The 27,802-nt window shown below is 36.5% G+C and overlaps 2 protein-coding genes across 8 annotated transcripts in view; one reads left to right on the top strand and one right to left on the bottom strand.

Moving 5' to 3' along the window:
- The window catches only part of rdh20 (retinol dehydrogenase 20), an 11,724-nt gene extending 6,702 nt beyond the window's left edge, over positions 1 to 5,022 (top strand). For both annotated transcript variants that reach the window (XM_087257984.1, XM_087257985.1), the window contains exon 5: positions 1,738 to 5,022. In XM_087257984.1, coding sequence (XP_087114110.1) covers positions 1,738 to 1,858 — 121 coding nt within the window. In that variant the 3' untranslated portion in view covers positions 1,859 to 5,022. The remainder of the gene's footprint in view (positions 1 to 1,737) is intronic.
- Positions 4,560 to 27,736, bottom strand: stau1 (staufen double-stranded RNA binding protein 1). 6 transcript variants are annotated; one of them, NM_205561.2, is given in 15 exon segments: positions 4,560 to 5,448; positions 6,332 to 6,411; positions 8,555 to 8,677; positions 8,764 to 9,089; positions 9,169 to 9,244; positions 12,007 to 12,153; positions 12,340 to 12,483; positions 14,285 to 14,497; positions 17,599 to 17,694; positions 19,124 to 19,295; positions 19,434 to 19,584; positions 23,008 to 23,188; positions 23,277 to 23,398; positions 25,076 to 25,314; positions 27,555 to 27,736. In NM_205561.2, coding segments are annotated over 14 exon segments (2,109 nt in total). In that variant the 5' UTR covers positions 25,266 to 25,314; positions 27,555 to 27,736; the 3' UTR covers positions 4,560 to 5,360.
- Positions 27,737 to 27,802: the final 66 nt, after the last annotated feature.

The following is a 27,802-nucleotide window of genomic DNA, read 5'->3' as shown; positions in this document are numbered from 1 at the left end:
TTAGAGTTGCATGGTAAACAATATAGGGAGAGACTAGGCAGAATAGCGCTATTTACCTGTGTTTTTTTTTTGTTAAACTAATTAAAATCTACATTTATATAGATGATGTAAAAGGTCCCTTATGAAACTGAAAATAGTCTTATCAATCCTTTTTGATTTTTTCAAAGATTTTAGTGGCTGAACAACACTTCTGTGAAGATATAACCCATTTGTAACAACATCTAACCTTACATCAGCTTTGTGTGAAGCTAAAATAGTTTTAAAACCAAACATTACCTGTCTTAGTGAAATCCTTCAGACATTGTTTCATCCTTTCTCCAGCATGCAAAGGTAACTCCAATAGATGCGTACAAACGGCTGCACAGTTGTTCAAATCTGCATGTGCTGACAGACAGTTTTGCCTACTTATCGGAATTATGAGAGTTGTTGGTCCGACTCTATTTAATTGTTTGAACATTTTTTAGTTTTATGCCTTACCCAAAATATAAAAATAGATATAAATACATTTAGATAATTTACTTGAATCATTACTATTGGACTGTGAAGAGACTTTCAACCAGCACAAAAAAAATGCTTCTGAAGACAATCACCTACTGCACCTCTAAGTCTTGGGTGACAACTAAGTCTCGCTGGTTGCCGTCATTTTACCTCAGCTAATTCCGACTTATTAGCCGCTGAGCTCGGCATATACATCTGTGAAGTCACGAATAAAACGTCCATATTTTTTACAGTCTATTATATACCCTATAGAAAATTGACCTATCAGTAAGCCCCGCCCCCTCTTAGTTACGGTTGCTAACAACTGCCTTCCAACGACCGCTGTCTGTGTGAAAAACTTTTTGTTGGTCTCATACAGCCCAGTATCATGGCAGTTTTTTTATATAGTCATTTATATAGTCACAAAATGAATCTATTGATTCGTGTTTATGCACTTTATTTTGAACACGCTGTCAGTTTAGAAAAGACATGCATATAGAAAAACACTACCTGATAGAGAAAATATCTTTTTCAGTTTGTAAACACAATCTAAAGCAAATTCTCACAACACATGAATATAGAGCAACACTCTGCAAATATCACAAGCCACAACAGAAACGTGTCAGAGGGCTCCAAAAATGGATGAATTAGTCAGTGTTGTTATTATTATTATTACTATTATTTTTAAATATCCTAGTCGTATGATTGTGAAGACTAAACATTAAGCAGCCTAGTTTCTGTATTTTCACGTGCTGTGAGAATTTGCACGCGTGCGTGTTGTCAAATTGATGAAGTTGTTTGTTAGAATTTTTCCATTTGCATGCATTTTCTAAACCTGCAGCAAATTTGAGCTCTCTCGGCCACCATATGTGTTACAACATAATGATTGACATCACTTTGAGTGACATTAATTAGCAGAGTAAAAAGCATTGCTGATTTAAGTTACCTTAAAACAAACGCATGTACCCTTGTTGATCTTCTGAACAATAAGTTGTTTGTTAGTTTTAGAAAATTGACTAAAATCATTCTTATTGACCATCCTCTCAAGACATACAAAAAAACAAATCCAAGTATTTAGCTTCAGATCTTCTCTGTGTTTCTCTATGGCAAAGTATTTATGTGCAACTAATACTCACCTGCCATTGGCTCATTTTGTTTGAGGGGAGGAGTTTACTGATTGATCAATTCTTCCTTATTTGTGGCACAACACAAGTTCTTGAAGTTTTGGAAAGACTCACATGTGACTTCTTGTCTTTGCAGTCTTTTACCATGGGAATCCAATGCGGTGACATATCGCTTTATGGGTTCAGACAACTGCATGTATCCATTCATTGAGACCATGAAGAAGAGAGGAGACAATAGCCCACTGAAAGCTGATTAACACAGATACGAATCCTGCAGCAACTGATGTGTTACATGTTGAAATGAACACTGATGTGTGGGTAAATCCTGTTTGAAGTAAAATGAAAATCTTTTGTTTATTTATTTAAAAAAAAAAAAAAATTTAGTCTGGTTATAGGATTTCTGAAGTTAAATTTAGGATACAAGACATTTTAAGACAATTATGAATGAAATCTTAGACTTCTAAAGGGCTAAACGCTAAGGAGTTTTTTAAATGTCCCAGGTAGAAAAGATTTGCCCTAACAAAAAAAGTGATTACAACTTAATAATACAATAATAAAAAATTTAAATGCTTTCGATATTTCTTAGCAAAATATTTAAATATTGTTTAAAAATAAGCAAGCTGTACTTGTATCCAACCCCCCCCCCTTTTTTTTCTCTTTTTTTTTTTTACACAACATAAACTTTATGTTTAAAAAACTATAATAAACTAAGTCTGTTCACTACAATCTGTCCAGGTCAGAGTCCGTAGCAGTAAATACATGGAACACTTAACCAAATGTTACTGTAAGAAAAAATATTAAGCCATTATGATAAAGAGTTAAAAATTACCTTTTTAAGTAAAAAGTTTAAAGTTTTATTGAGATGGAATGTTCATAATTGTATGAGTTTTGGGCACATTGGATAGAACAAAAGAAAATTAAGACCTGTTAAAAATATTTAAGACCTACAACATTTCATTATATTTCGGGAAATGTAAGATTATTTAAGGCCTAAAATTTACATTTTCAGATTAAAGACATTCTGGGTTAATCACTCATGAGTGGGCCTTTCAACTACTATTGAAATTCTTCACATTTTTAATGTGTGGGTTTTTTTTTAGACTATACAAAGCAAATCAATGAGCATAATACTTGTTATATATTACTAACTCTATTGGAAAATACGTACATGTATAATTCTTTTCTGTGACTTTCTATTACGTTGAATTGAGAAACTGAGTTGCACTTGCTGTTGTGACAATTAAGTTTAAAAAGAAAGTGTACTCACTAATAGTAAATGGTATATTCAAATTCAAAATTTGATATGGCAAGTATGTAATAGCTATCATTTTTCTTTAGAGGGAGGTTTTAATGGTTTAGATACCACAGACCTCAGATATGACCATCTTAATTCGAGGGACCTCCATTGTATAAAGACCCTGTTTCATTAAATATTTTTTTTTTTACTTCTAAAGTGTCTCTATTATATTATATATATATTATATTCAAAATCCTAATTTATTTTCCAACAATAGGTTTACATCCATCAAAAGTATAAGGAAAAAAAAAACACTGTCTCATCTTTGTTGCAGCATTATTCCTAAGAGAATATAAGAAATTTGGTCTCTCTGATCTCCAGTGGTCTGCTCTGATTGGTCAATATGGCCCTGTCTTTTGTCATTGGTCAACCACTTGCAGTATGATGCAAATGGTAGGGCTGGGTGATATGGAAAAAAAAATCTCGATATTGTCAACATTTTTGTAATATTCGTTATATATCCCAATATGTTTGCATTTACTTTTAAACCGCAGAAAACATGATTTTTTTGTGCCTCTATTAAAAAAATAACTATGTAGAAAAGCTTCTGTTGCACAAACAAAATGTTAAGTACAAGTTAAGGCAATTTAAACTGTTAAAGCAAAAAAAAGTGTTCAGTTACCGCCGTATGGTTTAAATTTATGTCCATTTCCACTGTCAAATGTACATAAAAAGCCAACCGCTTCGTACCACTTTTTGAGTTTTTTATCAATATGAAAGATATTGGATAATCCCACATCGCGTTGGCGAATCATATCGATATATCCCAAGAACTCCCAGCCCAACCAAACAGCTATGAACATGTCTGATATCAGTTTATCATTTTAATACCCTGACATTTCTAGTTCTTCAAGTTCATAATTCTAAGCATTAAAGGTCATGTAAAGTGAGGAACAAAGTAGCTTCTCCCCTAAAAAAAAAAGAAGAAAAAAAAAAGCCGATGGCGTTTTGCTTCATCATCGCTCTGAGAGTGGTTAAGCACAACCGCATCAAATGTGAACCAACTTAAAGGGGATGGGGCATATCAGACACTAGAGAGCATTGGGTTGGTCACGATTTGATGAGGAAACCGAAGTAACCGCATATTAAGTTATGACGTATTGGTGAGGTATGGTATACTGCTTCTGGGTCCAACCTGCTACTCATTTGAATTGAAAAAAAAATATTAGTTTATGACCACTTTTTAAGTCATATCACACATTGAAGTTAATTTTAAATGAAATCATGGTGTGCACATCAATCACTGGACTTGCTGCATCACAATCACTTTTGAATCACTTTTTGTCCACTGGATATTAGGCATGGATATATATATATATTGTCATATATAGTGATGTTCTAAAGTATTACATTGCTTTGCAAACGTTTATTATTACCAATAAATGAGTCTCCCCATACAGTTTGATATAGCACTTGGACCCGGAAGCCGCTTCGCGTGACGTCACGCTTAACAAGCAGATGAGGTGACGTGAATAAAACCGTGATCCATTTAGGTGGAATTGACAAAATACTAGCTTTACACGTTTGTATGTTTTATATCTCCTAAATGTGAACTTTGTGACTTTTGGCGCGCACTAGCTTATAGATATCCTAAAAACAAACAATACTGATACTAGCTTAAATTTATGGGATCTTTCACATAGCTCAAATACACACCGACACACTTTTATTTGTGCGAGATGCACAAAGTTTTTACTTATATTTTGAGGAAAACAAAATCCAACTGGCAGAGTGGACAGGGTGGACACGGACAGGAGAATGCATCAGTTTAACTGACTGACATGACTGAACATTAGCGTGCTTGAACATACATTCACTCGCTCACGCTCTCTCACACAACAAACAGAAAAAACACAATCACACACTCTATACTGAAGTCACAACAACACTTTTTCCCAGACCTACATGACGATGTAGTTGAAATTTCGTTTTCCGTATGTGTTATGGTCGTCGTCGTAACTCAAAAAAAAGCACTGGAGAAAAATCACCGCAGCAGAGACATGTATGAGAGCTTCATCATATCCTTCAATGGGGTTTCATACTGCACTTCACAACAGCGCTAACACAATAACCCAACTCTATGGGTTCTCATAACACAATGTTAAAAACAAGAGAAAAATAAAAGCGTGAAAATAAAAAAAATCATGAACAACGAAGAATAGCCGGTCTACTCGAGTCCAACTTCACGATAATCTTTTTACAATTTAACAACGGAAAAACAAAACCTCCACTTCAATGGATATGATGAGGCGACTATTCCAAAGCGGTTAAAATGTATCGCCGTTTGCGTACAATTAAACAACTACGATATCTCTTGACCTTGTTTAAATGAGTTTTATACTTCATTTAATCTAAGTTAAATTGGGAATTGAAGACTTGTGTTTATGAGCATCCGACAGAAACTCTGCTTCTGAATTTTCTCTAGTGTTTCGCAAATAAAATGACCACTTCGATAGACAATTCTAGGCTGTCCCATCCAGAGTCTTTCCCATGGTGCTTGAGTTAGCCGGTTTTAGTAATGCGTCACCCTCTAGGTCCTGTTTGGTGCACCTTTTGGGGAGAGACGGGTAAGAAATGTAATGTAATGTAATGAAAAGCTATTATCACACTCTTCTTGGTCATTAGCTGAGCTCTTTTGAGGGTTAGTTCACCACAAAATGAAAATTCCATCATCATTTGCTCAGCGTCATATGTTGTTTTCAATTCATAAAACATTTTTTATGTTCAGAACAATCTAGTATTCAGATTTTTTTTAGGTTTGGAGCAGGATGAAGATGAGTAAATGACAGCCATTTTCATTTTTTGGTATGAATTGACCCTTGATCTAAACTTCAACATCTATACAACTTACGGTTGCATGATACTGGAATTTGATACCAATAAATACTGAAATTTTAAAAACGTCCATTTCCTGCTAACATTTAAGCGCTACTGAATACTTCCTTAAACAGCGCTGATTTGCCATTGTGTTCACATGCTCAACAGAAATGACTGTGATTGGCCATGAAGGTCATCAGTTCAATGAACTCACTGCTGTTTACTGAGTGTAACTACAGATACACGGACATTGGAGCGTTTTAAAGCCGCAATTCAACAGCGGATCTCTCATATGTCAGGTTACAGACAAACCAACTGATCGATGTGACTTTGAAACACTCCAGTGTCCCTGTATCTGTAGTTACACTCAGTAAACAGCGGTGAGTTCGGTGAATTGATGACCTTCATGGCCAATCACAGTCATTTTTTGTTGAGCATGTGAACACATCGGCAAATCAGCGATGTTTAAAAACGTGCTCAGTAGCACTTAAATGTTAGCGTCAATAAAACTTCAATATCGATTGGTACCGAATTCCAGTGTCGTGACAACCCTAATACAACTAGCTTATATTGTAAAATGATTAATACATAAAATACTTGTAGGCATGAGACTGACCCTGACATTGGTCCATTAGCTGTGCGCTCATTGGACTGCTGGTCAAGTTCTGACAGGAGCTTCAAGATGTTCAAAGCAGCCTGTGAAGACAGGAAAAGGCATTTTAGCTAAAAACATAAGTAGTTGAAAACAAATGTTGAACAGTTCCATTGTATTGTACAATTCGGTACACCACAAGTCAAGTTTTAAAGTGCTAATATTTTTAAAAATGTTTCAGAACTAAGTGACACCAAGTGTACATTCAATTTTAAAACTAAATGTTATATTGAGAGAGACTTATCTTAACTGTCCCAAAATGCAATTCGAAAGCTTAAGAAAATGGAAAACAAAATGGGTAGCATCCTTTTTAACGACTTTAAATAAAACTATAATAACGACAACAGTTTATAAATAAAGGGTTGGCATTAGGGCTGCATGATTAATCGAAAAAAATATGATGTTGATTCGACTCTACACACGAACTTAATCCAGCAATTCTACGATTCCGCCAAATATATTTTCATACAAGGCAGTCGCACAAGTCTTCACATTGTTTTATATACATAACTCAGCAACACGGACATCTCAAAATGGTGTTAAGAGTGTTTTATACTGTATTTATAAGGTATAATTTACCCAAAAATGTCAATTCTGTCTTAATGTAATGACGTATTCGCAGCCACGAAATCACACGAGCTGATGCACTGTTCATTAACAACTGAGAGGACGTGCACGTGGTCGCAAATGATGTCTTGTTTACTGAACTAAATCTGCATAGGATGTGAATAACTGGTAATAAATTTGTAAATAACATTCAGTTTGTCACACAGAGTGGGAGCTGCACGCGAAGTTTGATTTGCATATATGTTTTTTTTTTCTTAGAGTGACAGCAGCCATGACATGAGCGCACTCGGCAGTGAAAGTGAAAGACCGAACATCATTTATATGATCATATCACATTCTCAAGTTATGATTACGACGAGCATTTGATATGTTTTTTTTCTTTTATAGCGAACACAGTGTTGTGCATTATAATAAATGTTTACCAGAGGCAGTATAACTACTCTAGCCTGCTGAATATAATGCAAGAGGCAATCTAAATATGACAAATGTCTCATTTTACCAGTGAAAAAAACGGTCTAATAATGTTGTCAATGACAAGCACAAATCTCAAACACAATAATTCAAATTCAGAATTATGAATAGTTGTATTCTATATTCTATTCTATAGTTGCCCCAGTTTTCCCCACAGTCCATAGACATATGCTGCAGGTGAATTGAATAAACTAAATTGGTATGTGAATGCAAGAGTGTGTATGGGTGTTTCCCAGTACTTGGTTGCGGCTGGAAGGGCATCCACTGTGTAAAACATATGCTGGAATAGCTGGTGGTTCATTCTGCTGTGGCGACCCCTGATTAATTTGTTCACCCCTTAGTTTTATTTGGACTACGCCGAAGGAAAATGAATGAATTAAGGAAAGTCTTTTTCAGTTGATAATATTTGACCATTAGTTTTTCAAGCTACTTGTATTCAGCTTAAAGTGCCATTTAAAGGCTTAACTAGGTTAATTAGGTTAAATAGACAAGTCATTAGATGACAGTGGTTTGTTTTGTAGCCAACTGAAAAAAGGGGGCTGATAATATTTAATATTCATTCATTCATTCATTCATTTTCTTTTCGGCTTAGTCCCTTTATTAATCTGGAGTTGCCACAGCTAAATGAACCGAAAACTATTCCAGCATATGTTTTACGCAAGGATGCCCTTCCAGCTGCAACCCATCTCTGGGAAACATCCATGCACACTCATTCACACCCATACACTTTGGACAATTTATCCTACCCAGTTCACCTGCACTGCATGTCTTTAGACTGTGGGGGAAACCGGAGCACCCGGAAGAACTACGCAAACACAGGGAGAACATGCAAACTCCACACAGAAACCCCAACTGACCCAGCCGAGGCTCGAACCAGTGACCTTTCTTGCGGTAAGGCGACAACACTACCTACTGCGCCACTGCGTCGCCATAATATTTAATATAAAAATTATATCTATATTTTTTAACTGCTGATGTTCCAGTCAAATTAAAAGAAATGTGACTTTCTCCAGAGGAAAAAAAAATACTGTTGAAATGTCCTTAGTTCTGTTAAACATTTCTTGGGAAAAATTTGAATAATGATGAAAATGTTCACAGGAGGGTTAATCATTTAATCATCGACTGTATAAAGCTTAACATGATGCTCACCATGTCATGGCAGGACTCCACGTCCTTGCCGATGCCGTGGCTAATGAGAGGAGGCTGAGAGGAGCAGTTGATCAAAGACACAAACTCGTTCTTGTTATTTTTGGGAAAGTCTTTATATTCAACCTGTGCCAAAACAAATAAATAAATCAGATCAAATCAAATCAAAACATGTTGGGTTGATAAAGTGTATTTGCAGACATATTCAGTACCTGTAAGCCCTGTACATTGGCCAGGTAGCTGAGCTGTTCAGATGGTCTGGTCAGGGGCCCTTGGGGTCTGTGTGCCAGGCTGTTGTTGGTCTTCAGTATTCCCTCGGCGGTCGGGGAAGTGCCAGCGTACAGCAGCTCATTGGCAATCATGGCCGTCACTGTAGCCTTGGCTGGGTTTGGGGCAGCTGTGCGACCGTAGTCTTTGGCATGGGGACCCTGGTTGGCACCCACCGCCTGTGCTACCTCAGGCACCATGGGTAAAATGCCAGCCGGAAGCTGCTGATGGCTGAGGAAGGGAAGGCGGAAATCCTCCTCCTTACTGACCACTATAAGGAAGATAAGAGTTGGTCACAAGCAGGAAATCTTCACTAAAACGTGTATGAAAAATGACAGCGAAACACATACCAAGACCAGCTTTCTCCATAGATCCCGGCTCAAAAAAGGTCACTTTTCGTCCATCTCCAAGTTTCTTAGCAGGCGGCTTTACAAAGATAAAATGTATATACACTTAAAGGGACAGTTCACTCAAAAATGAACATTTATTTATTTACTCATCCTCTACTTGTTTCAAGCCTGTTTGAGTTTCTTTCTTCTGTTCAATACAAGGGAAACTGTACTGAAGAATGTTGTGAGAAAAAACAGCCATTGACTTGTATGGTATTTTTGTTCATACTATGGATGTCAATGATTGTTTTGCTGTTTGGTACAACGTGAGAATAAGTAAATAATACATTTTTTTAAAAAATAATGTTATGTGGGGATTTTAGAACTTAAAAATGTGCAATTTTCAAAATGTTCAAATAATAATATATTATAATTAGGAAAATCAGTTCTTTGTAACTTTCTTTACATTTATTTAAAAAATATTTTTAGATAAAAGTTTTTTTTTACATAAATATGGCTTTAAAGTAAAGCATAAAGTAGTTTTGTTTTGCGTTTGCATTATTAAACACTAAAATAAAATATAAAATAATAAAATATTTTTATATTTTAATAAAATAAAATAAATTAATTAATTAATAAATAAATAAAATAGAATAGATTAAAATAATTTTTTTCAGTGTTGGTAAAAGTTACTTTTGAAAGTTTTAATGCATTACAAGTGTGCCTCAACCCCTGGGCTGCGAACCGGTACGGCTCTTTGGATCAATATGTACCGGCCTGCACAAGAAACCATTAAATATTTCTGTTTTATTTATTATCCGAGTCAGAATGATCATTTATTTAAAAAAATGACTGTATTCTCGGTTACATCTTGGTCACTCGAGCTCCCCAAATTTAACTCACAAGCTAGCAAAAGGAGTAAGAAACAGATGTCTTTGGAAAGTTTCTTTGTGAAGGGTAAAAGGCCAAGTGAAGAACCCATGAACTGCCAAGGAACAGATCCATAACCCATTTGTCAACAAATTAGGTAAATCCAGCATGTCTGTGCAAGAAGATCAACTGATGGAGATGGCAAATGACGGTGGCTGTTCATACATGGCGTTTCTTTCCTGCATCCAAGTTCGTTATTTCCAATGGAGGCGCACATATCTTCAAAATGCTACGAGCACACAGCGAGTCATGTGATAAGACCTGACCAATCAGCTTCATATTTTGTATGGAATATAGACATTTAATGGTCGCCAACATTTTTAATTTTAGTAAATATAAAATAACTAATAACTAAATAAATAAATACCGAACATTTAAATACATTAACCATTAATATGTTAAATAGAAATGTTAAAAATACATTTAACATTTGGTGACCAAGTTTATATTTCGGTTTCTACTGCACACCTTAAAGAGAGAGAATAACGAATTGAAATCCCATCCTCTACTTTGGAGGAGGGATTGAGCCGTATTCACTCTTGCTCTATAAATGTAAAACTACAGCTCATACAATTTAAAGTGATGCATAGATTACACTATACTAAAGCCAAAATTAATAAGTTGTATACTTTTATCTCTCCTTTGTGTGATAGATGCAAAGGCGCAATTAGAACCTAAGGTCATATAATTCTGTCCAGAAGTATCTGAATTTTGAAAAAGTATCTTCGGACTTTATTTCCAGGCTTTTAAAACGGACATAAAAATTGATGTGGAATTAGCATTATTTGGATGTTCAGACCAGGATCTAACTTGGCCTAAACAACAACAACTCTTCCTTATGTTTGGCATGTTGCTGGCCAAGAGAGTAAATCTGATGGAGTAGAAATCCACGCCACTTCTCACTTCCCACGCCATTTTTTTTTTCTTTTAATGGTTAGGGGAAATGGTTTCAGCCCTCAAGCTGGAAAGGTTACGTTTCTCTAGGTTTGGAAACAGAAGATGTATGATAAAATATGGGGCCCCTTCCTTAGATGTACATGTTAATAATGTCTCTGTAATATTTTTTACATGTCATTCTATTTTGTTTCTTAAGGCTGATTTATACTTCTGCCTCAAACGCCGGTGTATGCCACAGCGCTGACGCAAAGCCCTTCACCGTGGCCGTAGGCGTTGCTGACGTGCACCTCTCAAAAAATGTAACTACACGTCGCAACGATGCGTAGCGCAAGCTCTGTGATTGGTCGGCTTGGTAGCGCTGACGAGTCTGGGCGGGACCGAGAGCCGCGTGAATGGTTCGAGCCTGATGGAGCGATTGTTTACAAGTGTGGAGTCCCATGAAGGAGTTCCGGATGGAAAGTTTTGTTTTGTGTTTACCTCATAGTTAAAGTTGTTGCACGTTCGCTGGTTCCTGCCACAAAATGAGCAAGTTTGAGCCACTTGTACATCCCTGAAGTGTTCAGGAAAAGCAAAACAGCAGCAAAGAAACTTGACACGGAGGAGCATTAACACCTCACTGCCAACTAGCGTTTCAGAAGTGTTAATGCAGACCAACAGAGACAGTGCGCAGAAGTATAAATGCACAGCTACACGCGTTGCATGCGAAGTGGGTTACGCCGCTTACTTGACGCAGAAGTATAAACCAGGCTTTATTCTACTAATCTGGCTGAATTTCGTTTTTGATGGTGCTGTATAATTGCTGTATTGTTAGTTAGAGTTTTGGTGCATGTTCTAGTTGGTATCATGTAATAACACTGAGATAGTTTGTTAACATATATACATTATGCACACTGCAGGGTATTATGTTTTCATAAAAACTTCTAAAGTAAAATAAATAAATAAATAAATAAAATACATTGTGTCAGGCAGGAAGTCTATCGAGGCCCTGGACTCCGCAGAGCAAACAAACACTGGTAATAAGCAGACACTCACTTTCTCATCAGTTTTCAGTGCCGGTTTGGGAGGTTGTGGCTGAGGCACTTTGAAGCCCAGAAGTTCCAGCATTTTCTCCGCTGCATTTCGCTTGGCCACTTTTTTACTAGGTCCCATTCCCTCAGCATTCTGACCCGCAACTGATACCTGAGTGAGAAAAAAAAAAACAGAAAGCAGCACAGGGACGCATAAGTCTTCCAGGAACATTTTTTGAGAATAAACAATTTTGCGGCATGTAGTAGACAATGACAGCCAGAAAAAGAACATGGCCTTCGTACGCAAAATGTGCAGTGAAGCACTGTAAATGTGCTGAGTCAGAGAGTGATGGAGTACCTGCATGACAAACTCTCTGCGCCGAGGCAGTCCTCGCTCCGTTACTAAAGTGTACTCTGGCTCTTTTTCTTTCTTGGCCTGCTGGATCTGAGCCAGTCTGCTGATGGGGTTCATGCCCTGACCGTACTCTGGACTGGTCTGCAGCTGAGAGAGAGAGAGATTGTAAAAGAAAATTGTTTTCATTCTTTTCCAGATAAATTTAGTGCATTTTGATATTGGAGAATAAACAAAGACAAATTCGTTAAATCAGAATTGATCCATTCCTGTCCTCGCACCCCCCACATTCAATATGATTCCTTATTACATTAGACTTTGTTCTAATTCAACAACAAGTGCCCTGCAAAGTGGACTCTGCAAGATGTATGATTCATTCAAATGGCATTTTAGTGTGTGGTATGTGAATTTATATTGATTTTAATTACGGAGGGACAGTTGAAGTCAGAATTATAAGCCCACCTGTATATTTTTGTCCTCAATTTCTGGTTAATGGAAAGAACACATTTCTAAACATAATAGTTTTAATAACTCATTTCTAATGAATGATTTATCTTATCTTTGCCATGATGACAGTAAATAATATTTGACTAGATATTTTAAAAGATACTAGTATTCAGCTTAAAGTGCAATTTAAAGGCTTAACTAGGTAAATTAGTCTACAGTAAAAAAACACTGTTATAAAATGACTATCAAAAAATATTGCTTAAGGTGACTAATGATATTGACCTTGAAATGGATTTATTCCAGCCAAAATTAAACAAAAAAGAAGAAAAAACAGGAGAGAAAATATTATAGGAAATACTGTGAAAAAATCATTTGGCAAACAACAGGAGGGCTAATCATTTCGACTTCATTTGTACAGTATATTATGTCACACTTTAATTCTTTTCTAGTAAGGCTGCAGGCAATGCCATAGTGTAAATCCACAAATTAACATTCTGAAGAGAAATAAAGGCTTCTTGTGCTCAGGTAGAGAGCAATGAAGGAGAACGGGCTAGGGATGAAAGACACATCCCTACGCAGTGCACAGTCAAAACACAGTTCAATCATGGAGCTCTATCTAAATCAGCTGTGATAAATAAAAGAGACATGCGAAAATAAATAATAATAAATGGTCTGCATTGTTAGCATCACATAATTTCTTGATTTGGGTATATATGAATAAAGATATGAATATCTCAGGTACACTGTCATACTTAAAACATAAAAAAATAAACTTTTTTGGTTCTGTAACACCTTTTGTTTTAAAAGCTGTTCTTTGCTCATTTCTATTAAATCAAAGATTACATTTACTAAAAAGAATTAATCAGAGTTTTAACAAAGTGATGAAGCACTACAACAGTTTTACAAATTGTATAATAATAAAACTGTTTCTTTAACAAATCATATATATATATATATATATATATATATATATATATATATATATATATATATATATATATATATATGTGTGTGTGTGTGTGTGTGTGTGTGTGTGTGTGTGTGTGTGTGTGTGTGTGTATATGTATGTATGCAGCATATATATATATATATATATATATATATATATATATATATATATATATATATATATATATATATACATACACACTTTTAAAAAATATTTTTTAATCACGTGACAATCAAGAATTATAATATATGTGAATAAAGAATTCTAAATACATACATATATATATATATATATATATACATACACACACACACACACACACACACACACACACACATATATATACATATATATATATATATATATATATATGAATTATGAAGAATTATAAAATATACATGATATGATGATAAAATGTGCAAATTATGTAATATGAAAAGCATGTTACATTTTAAATAGGTTTATCAATCAAAATCTTTTTTTTTTCTTTTTGCAAAGATGTGAATGATTTCAGAGGTTTAGAGCCAGTCATCCTCAAACTGAATCGTGCTTTACCTTAATTATGGACTTGCTTTTCTTCTTAATGCGTAATGGTATTTTGTCAGTGGCAGGAAGTTGAGGCAGTCTGCGCAGCTCCTCCAGGACGGCGATGGCAGCTTGTTTCTTTGCAATCTTCTTGCTTTTGCCTTCACCCTCCCCTGCAAACTCACCTACCACTACCCTCACCACAAAACTCTTCATGTGAGGAGCCCCTGCCTCTTTTAGCACCTGTGAACAATGGCAAGAGTAAAAAAAAATCAACTTCTTGTACCGTCATTACAAAACTCACTTTGCATGTTTTACATTTATCATTTAAATACATTATGAGGGGGGGTGTATTTTTGTGCATTTCTAGTATGGCTATGTGTCATAATATGGCTCAATATTTGAGTTATGGCAGTAAAACTGCTAGTACATGGCAAGTTCCTATTTTTAGGGATTAATCAATTTAAAAAAAATTAAATCATCTCTTTCTGAGTGGATCTGTGAATCACTGACTCAAACGATTGATTGAAAAAACAGATTAATTTCAAAATTTAACAGCAGTGTTGCTCTGATCTGCTTGTGAAACTTTTGGGACAGCGGGGAATAAACAAGTCAGTAAACTTGCTTTAGCAATGTAAATTTACCAATACACATTTTTAAATTGGGTGAAACCAAAAACGCATGCTACAACAGTTTAAAATATTCAGTCGGGCCAATAACATGATTGGGCAGACTTGATGGTATTTCAATTGGCTCAACACATAATTCCTCATTGAGCCAATTCTATCAGGCTGTTGCTACAATTGAAAAAAAAAATCAGTTTGCTGAATTTCATTTGAGCCCAGTGTTAGGGGTGTTGCATTACTAAGTAACGCGAGATACATAATAATACTACTTTTCTAGGTAACAGTCAGTGTGCTGTTAATTTCAAAGCTCCTCTATTTAAAAAAAATGTTCCCCCAACACTGGGCCAACTGAAAAATGTAGATGTGACCAGTCACTAGAACATTGAGCTTGGGCTTTAATTTTTTACAGTTTACACAAACACTAAAACTTAGTAAAATGAGTAAAAATTTAGTAAAAACTGAAACTAAGGGTGCTTTCACACCTACACTTTTGTTTAGGAACGTGTCACGTTTGCCCAGTTAGCGCGGTTCGTTTGGCATATTTGAACAGGGCAATCGCGCTCTGTTCCGCGTCAAAGTAATCGCTCCGAGATCACTTGAATGAGGTGGTCTCGGCTCGATTGAAACGAACCCTGAAGCGGTTCGATTGCAGTGAGAAAGCGATCCGATCCGAGCGCGGTTATATCACAGTGTTTTATGGATATGTAATGGGCTTACGGCTATATGAAGAGAGAATTATGAGTATGGCGGGAAGTTTCGCGAGTCTCCGGATGCCCGCAAACGAGTGATGATCTCCCGGTAATCTCGCGTCTCCCTCCCGGTCCTCAAATAGGCATCGTCGAGCACCCTTCTCACCCCTCCCCACCGCATCTCTCCTCAGACACGTCGCGCGCGCACCCTGTCAATCACCACCAAACCACCACCTCTCCTGACAGCTGAGCGGGACGCTGCAAAATAGACCCTGACACTCTGACCAATGTAAGGAGAGTTTACTCGCACGTGACTTGTTTTAGCTCTTTTGGTCCGATTAGAAACTTTGCAGTGTGAAAGCAAACCGCTCCAAGAGCAAAGAGCAACAATGTAACAATTGTAATCTCTGTTTCGGAACAACTGAATAGATTCACAGGTGTGAAAGCACCCTAAAACGGAGTAAAAAAATTTTCCCATTTGGGTGCACATAATCAATTTAGTTCCTCTGAAATAGAGCAGACCTGAACCCGGAGACTTTGTCACAAGATAATTTAGATGTCACAAAGCCCATTTTAGGCCTGAACTCAATGTTGAGCAAATGCATACTTGCTGCACTTTTCCTTTGTACAAAAGCTTAAAGGGTCACGAAACACCAAAACACATTTTTTGAGCTGTTGACAGTCGTATATGTGTCCCACACTGCTAAAAACACTATTAGGACACCTATATTTCACTAAAAAGTGTAAATTGGTTGTTGTGTTATTTCAAGCAAATTCGTACTTCCTGTTTGAAACGAATTTTTGAAGCTGCGTCACGGTCATGACATAATAGCCTGTATTCCAGCGTGCAGACTGGGCGTCTGTGCCAGAGTGAGTCTTATTACGTCTTACAGTGTGATGCATTAATGCATGAGTAAGGCTTGGTTCAAACCAATCAGCGCGCTCTATTGTGCAACTTCATTAATATTCATTACTGTCACAGTGTAGACGGCAAAGACGCCACGTTGTGTTGGCAAAACAAGCGTGAAGTGTTGCTTTTATAGTTTGCTGCAGTTAAATTTCATTTTCATTTTCTCTCTGTGAGAGCGCAGAGTCACGTGTGGATTAACAGTGTACGCGACGCGTGACAACAACAACTTACGTGTCTAAGGAGGATTATTGTTTACCTGAGAGCTGTTCTCATCTGCAAACGCTGATATCCAGATTCGCTTGTAGTCTCTCTAAATAAAGACGCGGCTCTAGTTGCTGGTGATTGTCCTGTCTCTACAGATTTGGTAAGTGAGCGACCAGTGCTCTTTGTTTATTCAGTTCGTATTTTATTCGTATCAAACAAACTATTGCACCGAGTGCAATAGTTAGCACTAACAGTTACAACCAAACTATAACCTCGTGTTGGATTTTGTGACCGGAATAACACACGCGGCTTTCTGACGCTACCTGCCGTGTGTATCTAAGTTTTCGGGAAATGCTGAGTTTTTTTTTCTCTCATTCGCCGTGCGGTATCAAACATTGCATGAAAAATACACGCTTAGAGCAGCGCCTCGAATCAAATATCACATTTGTCGGGAGGGACATTAATGAATTCCCTGAATAAAAGAGCCAAACTGCAGTTAAAGTCCACCATTTAATAATTTGGCAAATAATTCGACAAAGATGTCCATGTAAACAGTCACATTGTCCGCTGTGGGTGTGTGTTTTGACTCTGAAATTCAGCGCGCCCAAATAGAAACTCCCATACCAAGCCGCTTTTCCTCCTCCGACACTCCCCCCTAAACAGAGCTGGACACGCCCACTTTTCTGACTTTTTCCAAAGTAGAGGTGTGAAAACACACTGCTGAAACGAGGGGGTTTCATGGCCCTTTAAACTGTTGTAGTGAATTACACACATGCACACAGATATGAGGAAAATGGAACTCCTGCTCATATAATTCAGCTTAACTAAATCATTTTGTATAATAACTATAAAATAATAATAAATATACAGACAATAAATGTTGCACTCCCATTATTATGCATGATGGGATCATACCTCAAAGTCCACAGGCATGTTGCGCTTTAATGCAATCTCAAACACTTGGCTAATCTCTGATTTGTTTAGATTTTCTTGTGCTGGCTCGTCCGTCATCTACAAGGTAAACACAACATGTTTGCTAAATCACAATTTAACAAGATGGATAAGATGCATGTATTTTCCTTGTATATTCTAATACATTTTCAGGAAATAATTAAACAAAAGTTGCACAGGCTCAGAATTGCAGAGAAAATACATTTTCACTTAATTAGTGTATGAGATGGATTTTAGAATTCCATTCAAAAACAAAAAGTAGGCAAATACAAATGTTGAAAATGTCAAAAAAAAAAAAATAAAAATCAGTTCAACAGCAGACAACTGAATAAAAACTGCATGTATACAACAAACATAAATTATACTCTAAAAATTGCTGGGTTCCACAAACTTCCCTCATGTTGTGCCAACACAAATAGATTAAGTTAACCCCCATTTACGTTATCCCAAAAAAATCTCAAGAATTGCGTTTCAGCACATTTTAACTAAGCAGTTTTAAATCTTTTCAAGTATACACTGGTATCTATTTGAAACAAACAAAAATTTAAAATAATTATTAACTTTTAATTTAAAGGGAAAATGAAACAAGCAACGCACATGAAGTGTATATTACAAATACTCACTTTCCCCTCATTTGGCACCAATTAAATTGCTTGTCTGCTTTGGACATCCGTTTCCTGCTTGACTTTAAGTTCATTATACTTCTAATTCACTTTGTAATCGTTTCAGCATAAATAATACATTACTTATATTCTGGAAAACACCTTAGATTAGGTTCAAGCTCACAAAGCAGGGGTCTGATTTATAAAATATGCATAGAGCAAGAAACCTTCCTAAAAGTGAACGTACAACAGAATAATTATGTATTTGTTAATGAATATGGCTCATACAATGATTACAAGTGGTTCAGTTTAGTCAATGTTTGAGTTTACTTGGGTGGCACTGTGGCTCAGTGGTTAGCACTGTCACCTCAAACCAAAAAGGTTGCTGGTTCAAGTCCTGGCTGGGTCAGTTGGCATTTCTGCGTGGAGTTTGCATGTTCTCCTCATGTTAGCGTGGGTTTCCTCCAGGTGCTCCGGTTTTCCCCACAGTCCAAAGACATGCAGTACGATGATTTGGATTAACTAAAATTGGCCGTAGTGTGTGAGTGTGTGTGTATGTGAGAATAAAAGTGCATGGGTGTTTCCTAGTACTTGGTTGCAGCTGGAAGGGCATCCACTGCATGAAACATATGCTGGAATAGCTGGCGGTCCATTCCGCTGTGGTGACCCCTGATAAATATGGGATTAAGCCGAAGGAAAATAAATGAATGAATAAGTTTACTAAAATCTAAGCCCATTCTCCCATCAAGAATGTTTTTACATCACAACTTTTGTGTGCGCACATTTCCGCCCTATTTTTGATGTGTGCGCCATGTTAATAAATGAGACCCCAGCTCATTTCGTAGAATAATCCATTAACAGCATGTAATGAACATGACCCGTCTCACCTCAGTTATTTGCTGCAATATTGGCTCTTTCTGCAGGTATTTGATAGCTTTGGCTGCAGCGTCATGTTTGGCGGCCTGACGTGTGCGGCCCTTGCCATGAAACTGTTGACCACCGATTGACAGCTCCATATGATACAGTACTGGCCCCACAGGAGGAAATGGGTAGTAATAACTGCTCAAAAACAAAAGACATGCCTGTACATCAATCCTACTGCATTTGTGCTAAGAGATTAATCACTGGCTATCACACAAGACAAAATGATGTTATGCTTTTAGGAAAACTGAACAGATTGGAATAGAAAGTACATACTGCTGCATGGAGCGTGCATACGGGCTTGGTGCTCTGATGTTGTAGTTAAATGCTGGTCTCATCCCCTGGTAGGCATCTATAGGTTTATAGATGGGCTTTTTGCCCAACTTCATACAAAGTGCATTAAGCTCCACAGTGTGGGTTACATTATCTGCATGAGAGAGAGAAGCATGTCAAAGAGCTGCTTGCTTATTTATAAGGGTTCAAACTATTACAGTAATGTTAGAGAATACCATTACAATTTGTAGATAATTAAATTTACATATAAGCTAATTCAATTCAACAATCTTTCTAATGTGGTGAATTGGTGATCAAGAAAACCGTATTATCCACTTAAAGTTATAGGGCTTAAAAGCATTTCTTTAAAACAGATGACTTTTATTTGGATTATAAATGTCTTTACTGTAGTATTTGTTCAAATTTATTTGGGATTAATTTAATCTCTTTAAAAAAATGTACCACAATGTACCAATGTTTTTTTTTGTGATAGCAAAGCTGAAATTTCAGTATCCACTATTAAGCCTGATTTATACTTTCGCCTGGTGCCGCATCGAGCACCACCACTGACTGTGCATCCACCTCACAAAACGGCCAAGGCTTTTATACTTGATGCATTTGCTGTTGTGATATTCTTTAAAACAACAGGGGGCAGTCAAAAGAAACGGACTGTAAAATCAGACGGTTAAACAGAGAAGTAGAAAGTTTCCGGAACTGCGTCATATCATTAATATTGTTCAAGATTATTAATAAATTATTTTAACGATTATAAGCATTTTTATAACCGTTCAAGATTTTTTTTTATTTAAATTTGATGCATCACTTGCTTTCGTTGATATCTTGGACAGTTCAACCTTCAAACCTTCAGTTTAACCAAAAAAAAAGTACACTTTCTAAAATATCTAAAAAAAGTAAAGACTTTTTTTATTTAACCCACTTAACAATTCACACATTACTGTCTGGCTAGTTTGTCCTCTACCTTTAAGCTAAAAAGGCAATAAAGGTCCAAGATTCCTGACCATTATCACCTATAAAGCCTAAAAAAACAGGCATCCGTATATTGTAAACCAATCGGTTTAAATATTCCTTTCCAGTTATCAAAAAAAAAATAATAATAAAATTAATGATGTAACTTTATTTTAGCTTAGTAAATATTACATTGTTCTAAATTATAATATATACACATCAGTGTAAAACTTATGAGTGGTGGAAAAACATAATCTGTAATTGTTTGATAAAACCATCTGGGTCTCCCCTTTAGCTACGGCCTCTCTTTTTGGTTTTAACAAACTTATTCTTCAAGTTTTTCTAAACTTTTTAACAAATCTTTCTTCCTTTCCCACTGCTGTTGCAATTTCTAGCCAAGAATTATTGGTCATCCGGTTCTCCCTATAATCAAACATGGACAGACTATAAAGATATCTGTACAGTCGTACCTGTTTCAGACAAAATCTCTTCAAAGTGGTTCAGATTCAACTCAAAGCAAATGCGGCGCGTGCAAACTGTTTGTTCGAGTCTCAAAAAAAATCTTGCACTTCGCCAGCCAAAAGCATTTCACACGCACCCAAAGTGAACCTCCGCAAACACATTGATGGCGTCACATTCACTGCACGCACTCAAGCGAACTAGCGGACGCGTTAAGTATAAACCAGGCTTTATGATCACCTCTAATATGCTAATCTGGTGCTCAAGAAAACATGAGGAAAATGTTATTACAAAGTTATTACAAAAAATGGTTATATTACTACTACCAATGTTAAAATTGTTGCTTACTTTTATTATTCAATCTTAGGGCGTACTCTCACTAGTTACAGTTTTGATGACTATCCCAAATATACGATACACTGGATGTTTAAAGATGCATTCAATGTTAAAATAAATGAAATTATTATGAATGATATTTTTGAAGTCTCTAAAGCAGATCCTGTAGTAAACCCTGCTTTAAAGGTCCCATGAAGTTAAAATAAAGGTGTTAGTATCAGTATTGTTCATTTTTAAGGTATCTACAGTGCTTTCGGAAAGTATTCAGAGCACTTCACTTTTTCCATATTTTTTTTATGTTAGTCTTATTCCAAAATGGACTAAATTCATTTATTTCCTCAATATTCTACACACAATACCTCATAATGACAATTAAAAAAAAAGAGTTTTTGAAATTGTTGCAAATTTATTAAAAGTAAAAAACCTGAAAAATGACATGTACATAAGTATTCACAGCCTTAGAGAGCCATAGAGTGGCCAGACAGAATCCACTCCCCACCTGGAATTTGCCAAAAGGCATCTGAAGGTCTCTCAGACAATAAGAAACAAAATTCTCTGGTCTGATGAGACTAAAATTTAACTCTTTTGAGTGAATGCCAGGCGTTACATTTGGAGAAAACCAGGCACCGCTCATCACCAGGCTAATACCATCCCTACAGTGAAGCATGGTGGTGGCAGCGTCATGCTGTGGGGATGTTTTTCAGCAGCAGGAACTGCAAGACAAGTCAGGATAGAGGGAAAGATGAATGCAGCAATGTACAGAGACATCCTGAATGAAAACCTGCTTCAGAGTGCTCTTGACCTCAGACTGGGGCGACGGCTCATCTTCCAGCAGGACAATGACCCAAAGCACACCGCCAAAGTATGAATGGATTGGCTTTACAACAACTCGGTGAATGTCTTTGAGTGGCCCAGCCAGAGCCCGGAGCTAAATCCTATCAAACATCTCTGGAGAGATCTGAAAATGGCTGTTCACCGTCGCTTCCCATCCGACCTGATAGAGCTTGAGAGGTACTGCAAAGAGGAATGGGCAAAAACGTCCAAACACTAGTGTGCCAAGCTTGTGGCATCATATTCAAAATGACTTGAGGCTGTAATTGCTGCCAAAGGTGCATCAACAAAGTATTGAGCAAAGGCTGTGAATACTTCTGTACATGTGATTTTTCAGGTTTTTTTGCAACAATTAAAAAACTATTTTTACACATTGCCAATATGGGGTTTTGTGTGTAGGATTTTGAGGAAATAAATGAATTGAATCCATTTTGGAATAAGGCTATAACATAAAAATGTGGAAAAAGACAAGCGCTATAAATACTTTCCGGATGCACTGTATAATCTTTTGCACAACAAATTAGTGAAAAAATTGAAGAAAAAGAAAATAAAACTAATATAAACATGTAAAGCGTGTAGTTTGTCACCTCCCCCTAAATAGATCAATAGTTTTATTCACGACACCTCATACTTCAGTTCTTATCAAATCGTGACCAATCAAATGCTCTCTAGGATCTGACATTCCTCATCTCCTTTGATGCGTGATGAAGATTTGATGCTTTTGATGTGCTTAAGCTTAACAACTCTCACTGGCAGAGCAGTGATAAAACGCTATTGGCTGTTTTTTTAAAGGGGAGGAGCCACACTATGTCCCAGCTTCTCTTCATGTTTCGGTTGAGATTACAACACAGAGTAAAACCGCATATTTCAAAGCACTTCAGGAGACCTTTAACTTTCAATACAGTTTTTTTCTCTCTTAGGATTTCACAATATAAGGATGAGAATATTTTCACTTAATAAGATAAAATGTAATGATTAGACGTACACTCTGAGCCCTTGTAGATCCCACCTGGGCTCTTACCGGGGTGGCGGGGGCTTCTGTGACTGGGTTTGGGGAGAGTTGTTTGGGCGAGAGCACTTGATGCTGCAGAGTGCTGCGCTTTTTTAATACTGGTCCCCTCTGCGTCCCAATGCTGATCCCCCAGAGTCAAGCGCACTGAGAAAATCTGACCAACACACACCGTCAAAAAGTATTAACAGCTGGGAAGGGAGGGTTTAGTGTGATTTTGTCTGTAGAAAAGTGTTAGGTCTTACCTTGGAGTGGGCTGGTCCTTCTTCACTGAGCAGCTTGTATTCAGGTTGGATCTTGTTGTAACGGGCTAACTCATTTACTAAACACATTGGGGTCTTCTCTTTAGGGTTTGCCATGTTAGATACTGGAATACAATATTAAAGTACAAATGAAATCAAACTACCTATATGATTTTCTTAGCATACATTGCTAGTTTTGTGTTGAACAATTCATCTGGGCATGTCCTTAAGAAAAAAATATGTTTGCCCTTGTAATCTAAAATTGAAATCTGAAAATGGACTTCCTGTTTTTTTTTCAGTTAAGTTGTCAGATAACGCATGTCTTAGGTATTCAACTGTCAGTTTTGACAAAAAACAGAAATAACTGTTAGGTTGTAATCATAGATATTTACTTTAGATGTCACCTACGCTGTTGTTGTCTATTGGAAGTAATGCGTCAATGGAACCGCCATTTTGGTACAGAGTAGCGCTCCTTTGAAATTAATTTGTTTTTGTTTCCTGTTGTACATATTGAAGGGGTAGTTTATATTGCTATGAAAATACTTCAAATAATAGGCATAATAATTATTGCTCTGTCCCAACCAATTGTATTGTCCCAATAGCGTAAGAACAGCAGCAAGCAGTTTGGATAAATTAAGTGACTTTACTGGCAACTGTTCTACTCAATCTTTCAAAGAGGGGAAAAGTATGTACATATTCACATTTACTAGCATGTTCAATTCAGCTAGCTGTACAATTTTACTAATGTGCATAGTTTTTATGCAAATCTTAATAAGCATATAAGGAAAATTTATTAAATGAGACCATTTAAATCGAATATTAGCTAAATTATCATATTTGTTACACCACCATTAAACGTGTAAGCCATGAAGACAAAATACAATCGGATTATAATTAAATGACCCTTGAATATTTACAAAAATAGAGCTTTAGTAAAAATAGAGCACTTACAGGCATTTATTTCAATGTTTAAATTAGCCGCAGAATTAAAACGCATGTGTGTTATCCGCTTGTTAAGTGTGACGTCACGTGAAACGGCTTCCAGGTCCAAGCGCTTTGTTCAACTGTATGGGGAGACTCATGAAATGGTAATAATAAATGTTTACAAAGCGATTTAATTCATTCGAAAATCACGATCGCAATATATATGTCCGTGCCTAATATCCGATGGAAAGAAAGTGATTCATTTTTTTATAAATTGTAAAAATGTTGGTATTTGTTATGCAGCAAGCCAAGAGATTGTTTTATACACTATGACTGTAAAATTAACTTTAATATGTGATATGAATAAAAAGTGATCATAATCGAATGATTTCTCAACTTAAATGAATGGCGGCTTGGACCCGGAAACAGTATTACATATGTCACCACTTAACAAGCGGATACTTGACCACGCACTTAGTGAAAATGAAAGTAAAACTTATCTGACTGTAGTACTGTAGTACTGTAGTACTGTAGTAAATGTCAACTAGGTGGCGGGTCAAAACCACAAGTGGCTAGATGAGACTGCACAACAATGATAGTAGTTCAAAAATATATGTTCTGGCGGGCCAAATATTGTTATATTTTTGACGCCAGTTGCGGGCCGGATGGAAGAGGAGAGCTTTCCGTAAATGGCTTGCAGGCCGGCAATTTGGGACCCCTGATATAGATAAACTATATTTTATATAAAAGGCACCAGCAAAATTGCTCAATTTAACTAATTAAAATGAAAAACAAATACATCAAATTGAAATGAACACATAAAAACTTTCTTTATAAATAAAATGCTTAATAATTTCTAAAACAGCACCGTCACTCACCTGTAGGGTTACAGAAGGGCGTGGCTGAGGCAGAAGGCAGAGCGGAGTTTCGCAGTGGGTGACTGGCACTCTCTGAGGGTAAGGGGGCGGTCCCACAGGGAATGCTGAACCCAGGTTGGGGCGGGGCCAGTTGTAAAGGGGCGCTGCTGGGTGCAGGGTTGCCAGGCGCTTGGAACTGAAGCTGTGACATTCTGATTGGCTTGTAGAGAGGTGGGTTGATTGAATGACCAGATATAAACCTTGCAGTCGGGAAAGAAGTGAATATTACAGAGAGAGTTGTGTGTGAAAGAGAGAGAATGAAGATTGTGGGTTTGTAGAGTGAAAAACGACTGCAAAGCTCTACCTACAGAGACAAAAAAATGAAAATGATAAAGATTAGAATGAGGTTATGTTTAATCAGTTGACAAAAAAATTATTCTACATTTGCATTTCCAAAGCAAATTGATTATATTAAAAGGTCTTATGAAATTAAAATACATTTCTTCAGATTTTAGTATCAGTATTGTTCAGTTTTAAGATATCTATAAGCTAGTGCGCAACATAACAGTGACGAAATTAGTATTTAGGAGATATAAAACGGCTATTAACATGTAAAGCTTGCAGTTTGTCACTTCCTCACAAATGGATCAACGTTTTTTTTCACGTCACCTCATACTACAGTTTCTAATCAAATTGGGACCAGTCAAATGCTCTCTAGTGTCTGATATGCCCCGCCCCCTTCAAGATGCTTCACATTTGATGCTCAACCACTCTCACTGGCCAAATTCCAAAATTGCTAATTATTTTATCTAATTTGTGTACTTTCGGCAATATACATTAAAACTTTATTTCACCTATTCTATAAATGCAAAATTGAATTACATTTTAAAATGCTAAATTCTATAAATGTTTTTTTTTTGTTCTCTTTTCTATTTTTTTGTTACTGTACTTTTTCTTCAATGAAGTGATGTTACTTTTCTTGTATAAAAAAAAAAGCTTTGATAAACAAAAACGCTTTTGGCTGTTTTTTTAAGGGGAGGAGCTACACTGTTTCCACCTTCTCTTTATATTTCAGTTGAGATTACATCAAACCAGTAGTATCTGGATGCAGCCTTTATGATGCAAGCTGAGATTGCATCACTCAGCGATGCAATGTCAGTCACAATGCACTCAATAGAGTAAGTGACGTCACTGTGACGTGTAGGGTTAGGGGTGGGGTTAGGTGAGCGCATTAAAAAGCATTGGATGCAGCTCAGATTGCACTGCACCAGGTCTGCATCCAGACCCCTCTCCATCAAACACTAAATAAAAAAATGCACCTCACAAGACTTTTAATAGAAGATTTGGTGAATGTAGACTGTAGAATTTGACAAAGAAAATAGAAAGCTTAATTTTGACTTCAATACTCAAACCTAAATGTTAACTTTTGTTTTAAAATAATGCAATATAAACCTAATTTAAGTTAGTTAGCAAGAAATTGTGAAATAATGCGATCATTTTTAATACTCAAACATGTATTTGACAGGATTTTAAAAAAGGATAATGAAGTAAACATTGCTTCAATAGCTAAATGTTCATCTTTAAATATAGCTAGAATTATAGACTAGTTATTCTTACTCAGACTTACCAAAAATAATCAAATAAAGCCAACCAAACACAAACTAATTGTAAATTTAGAAGTGTGACACTGTACCACAAAACCTTCTTATGTTGCATGGGTATATTTCTGACAATAGACAAAAACATATTGTATGTGTAAAAGAAATCCATAAAAGCTTATTTATTTCAACTTTCAGGTAATGTTTAAATCTCATTTTCCACTTAAGACTTTTTTTTGTGGTCCAGGTTTACAACGTTGAGAGCATGTTGATAGAAGCATCAAATGTGATATTGTAGACTTTCTAGGGTTACTGCAATGATGGCAAATATCAAGACGGAAAATCAACATATTAAAGTAACATGGCAACCAGCTCTTACTGGCTGACAGCTTCAGGAAACCTGATCAACAGCACAAAAAGAAAAAAATACATCACCTTGCAATAAAGTTGGCAAAATACAAAACACGCATCAACACTGCACACTCGATCAGTGTCATTAAGTTAAACCGATTATTTCGCATATTAGCATTAGCACAGGCTGAACATAATGGGTGTTTGCAGTATAATATCGCCTAGTGTATACTGAAGTATGAAATGTATACTAAAATAGCTTTTAAAAAGCCAACGCAGAAGCCGGTTATGTTGAAAAGAAAAATAAATATCAGCTGTCAGACTCCTCCTCCTACCCCTGCAAAGCAAAGTATAAAAGCCGGCTAAACAAACACGTTATACATTTAACAAGCATGATAACCCTAATCAGTCAAAATATTATTACATATGCATCTTGGTTAGAAAGCATCCATGGCACTAAGCGATAAAATCCTCTCAGATCAATATGAATGGCTCGAGCTAACGCACTAGCAGCTCGCGCATCTCAACAACTCCGGCTAAAAAAAGCTCACCTCGGTTTTATTTTTCTCCGGCTGTGATTTACTCCATGAGATAAGATGTTAAAGCGTAGTGTCTGTTCGCTTTCGTCCTCTTTATAGGGGTTCTAGAATGGTTTAGTATGAAAATACGGGGAAGAGGTAGAGAGGGTGAGTGTGGACAGGGCAAACACTAAAGAGAATAGCCCGATATTTTCCGCCCCTGCCAGGAAATGACATCATGCCGCCCGTTTGTGGGGTTAAAATTGTGAAAACGTTGTTTT

The sequence above is a fragment of the Danio rerio genome, chromosome 6 (genome assembly GCF_052040795.2).
Source record: "Danio rerio strain M-AB ecotype USA chromosome 6, GRCz13ab, whole genome shotgun sequence".
NCBI classification, from domain to species: domain Eukaryota; kingdom Metazoa; phylum Chordata; class Actinopteri; order Cypriniformes; family Danionidae; genus Danio; species Danio rerio.
Note: the sequence above shows the minus strand (reverse complement) of the source record. Positions and strands in the feature narration are given on the sequence as shown.

What these genes read in the sequence shown, in the direction of transcription:
- stau1 (XM_087255086.1), bottom strand. Translation starts at nt 25,265, where the DNA reads ATGTCACAGCTTCAGTTCCAAGCGCCTGGCAACCCTGCACCCAGCAGC. An exon ending in AAGGACCAGCCCACTCCAAG is followed by an intron (nt 23,189 to 23,276) that starts GTAAGACCTAAC and finishes TGTGTTGGTCAG; the next exon opens with ATTTTCTCAGTGCGCTTGAC. An exon ending in CACTGAAAACTGATGAGAAA is followed by an intron (nt 9,245 to 12,006) that starts GTGAGTGTCTGC and finishes ATCTTTGTAAAG; the next exon opens with CCGCCTGCTAAGAAACTTGG.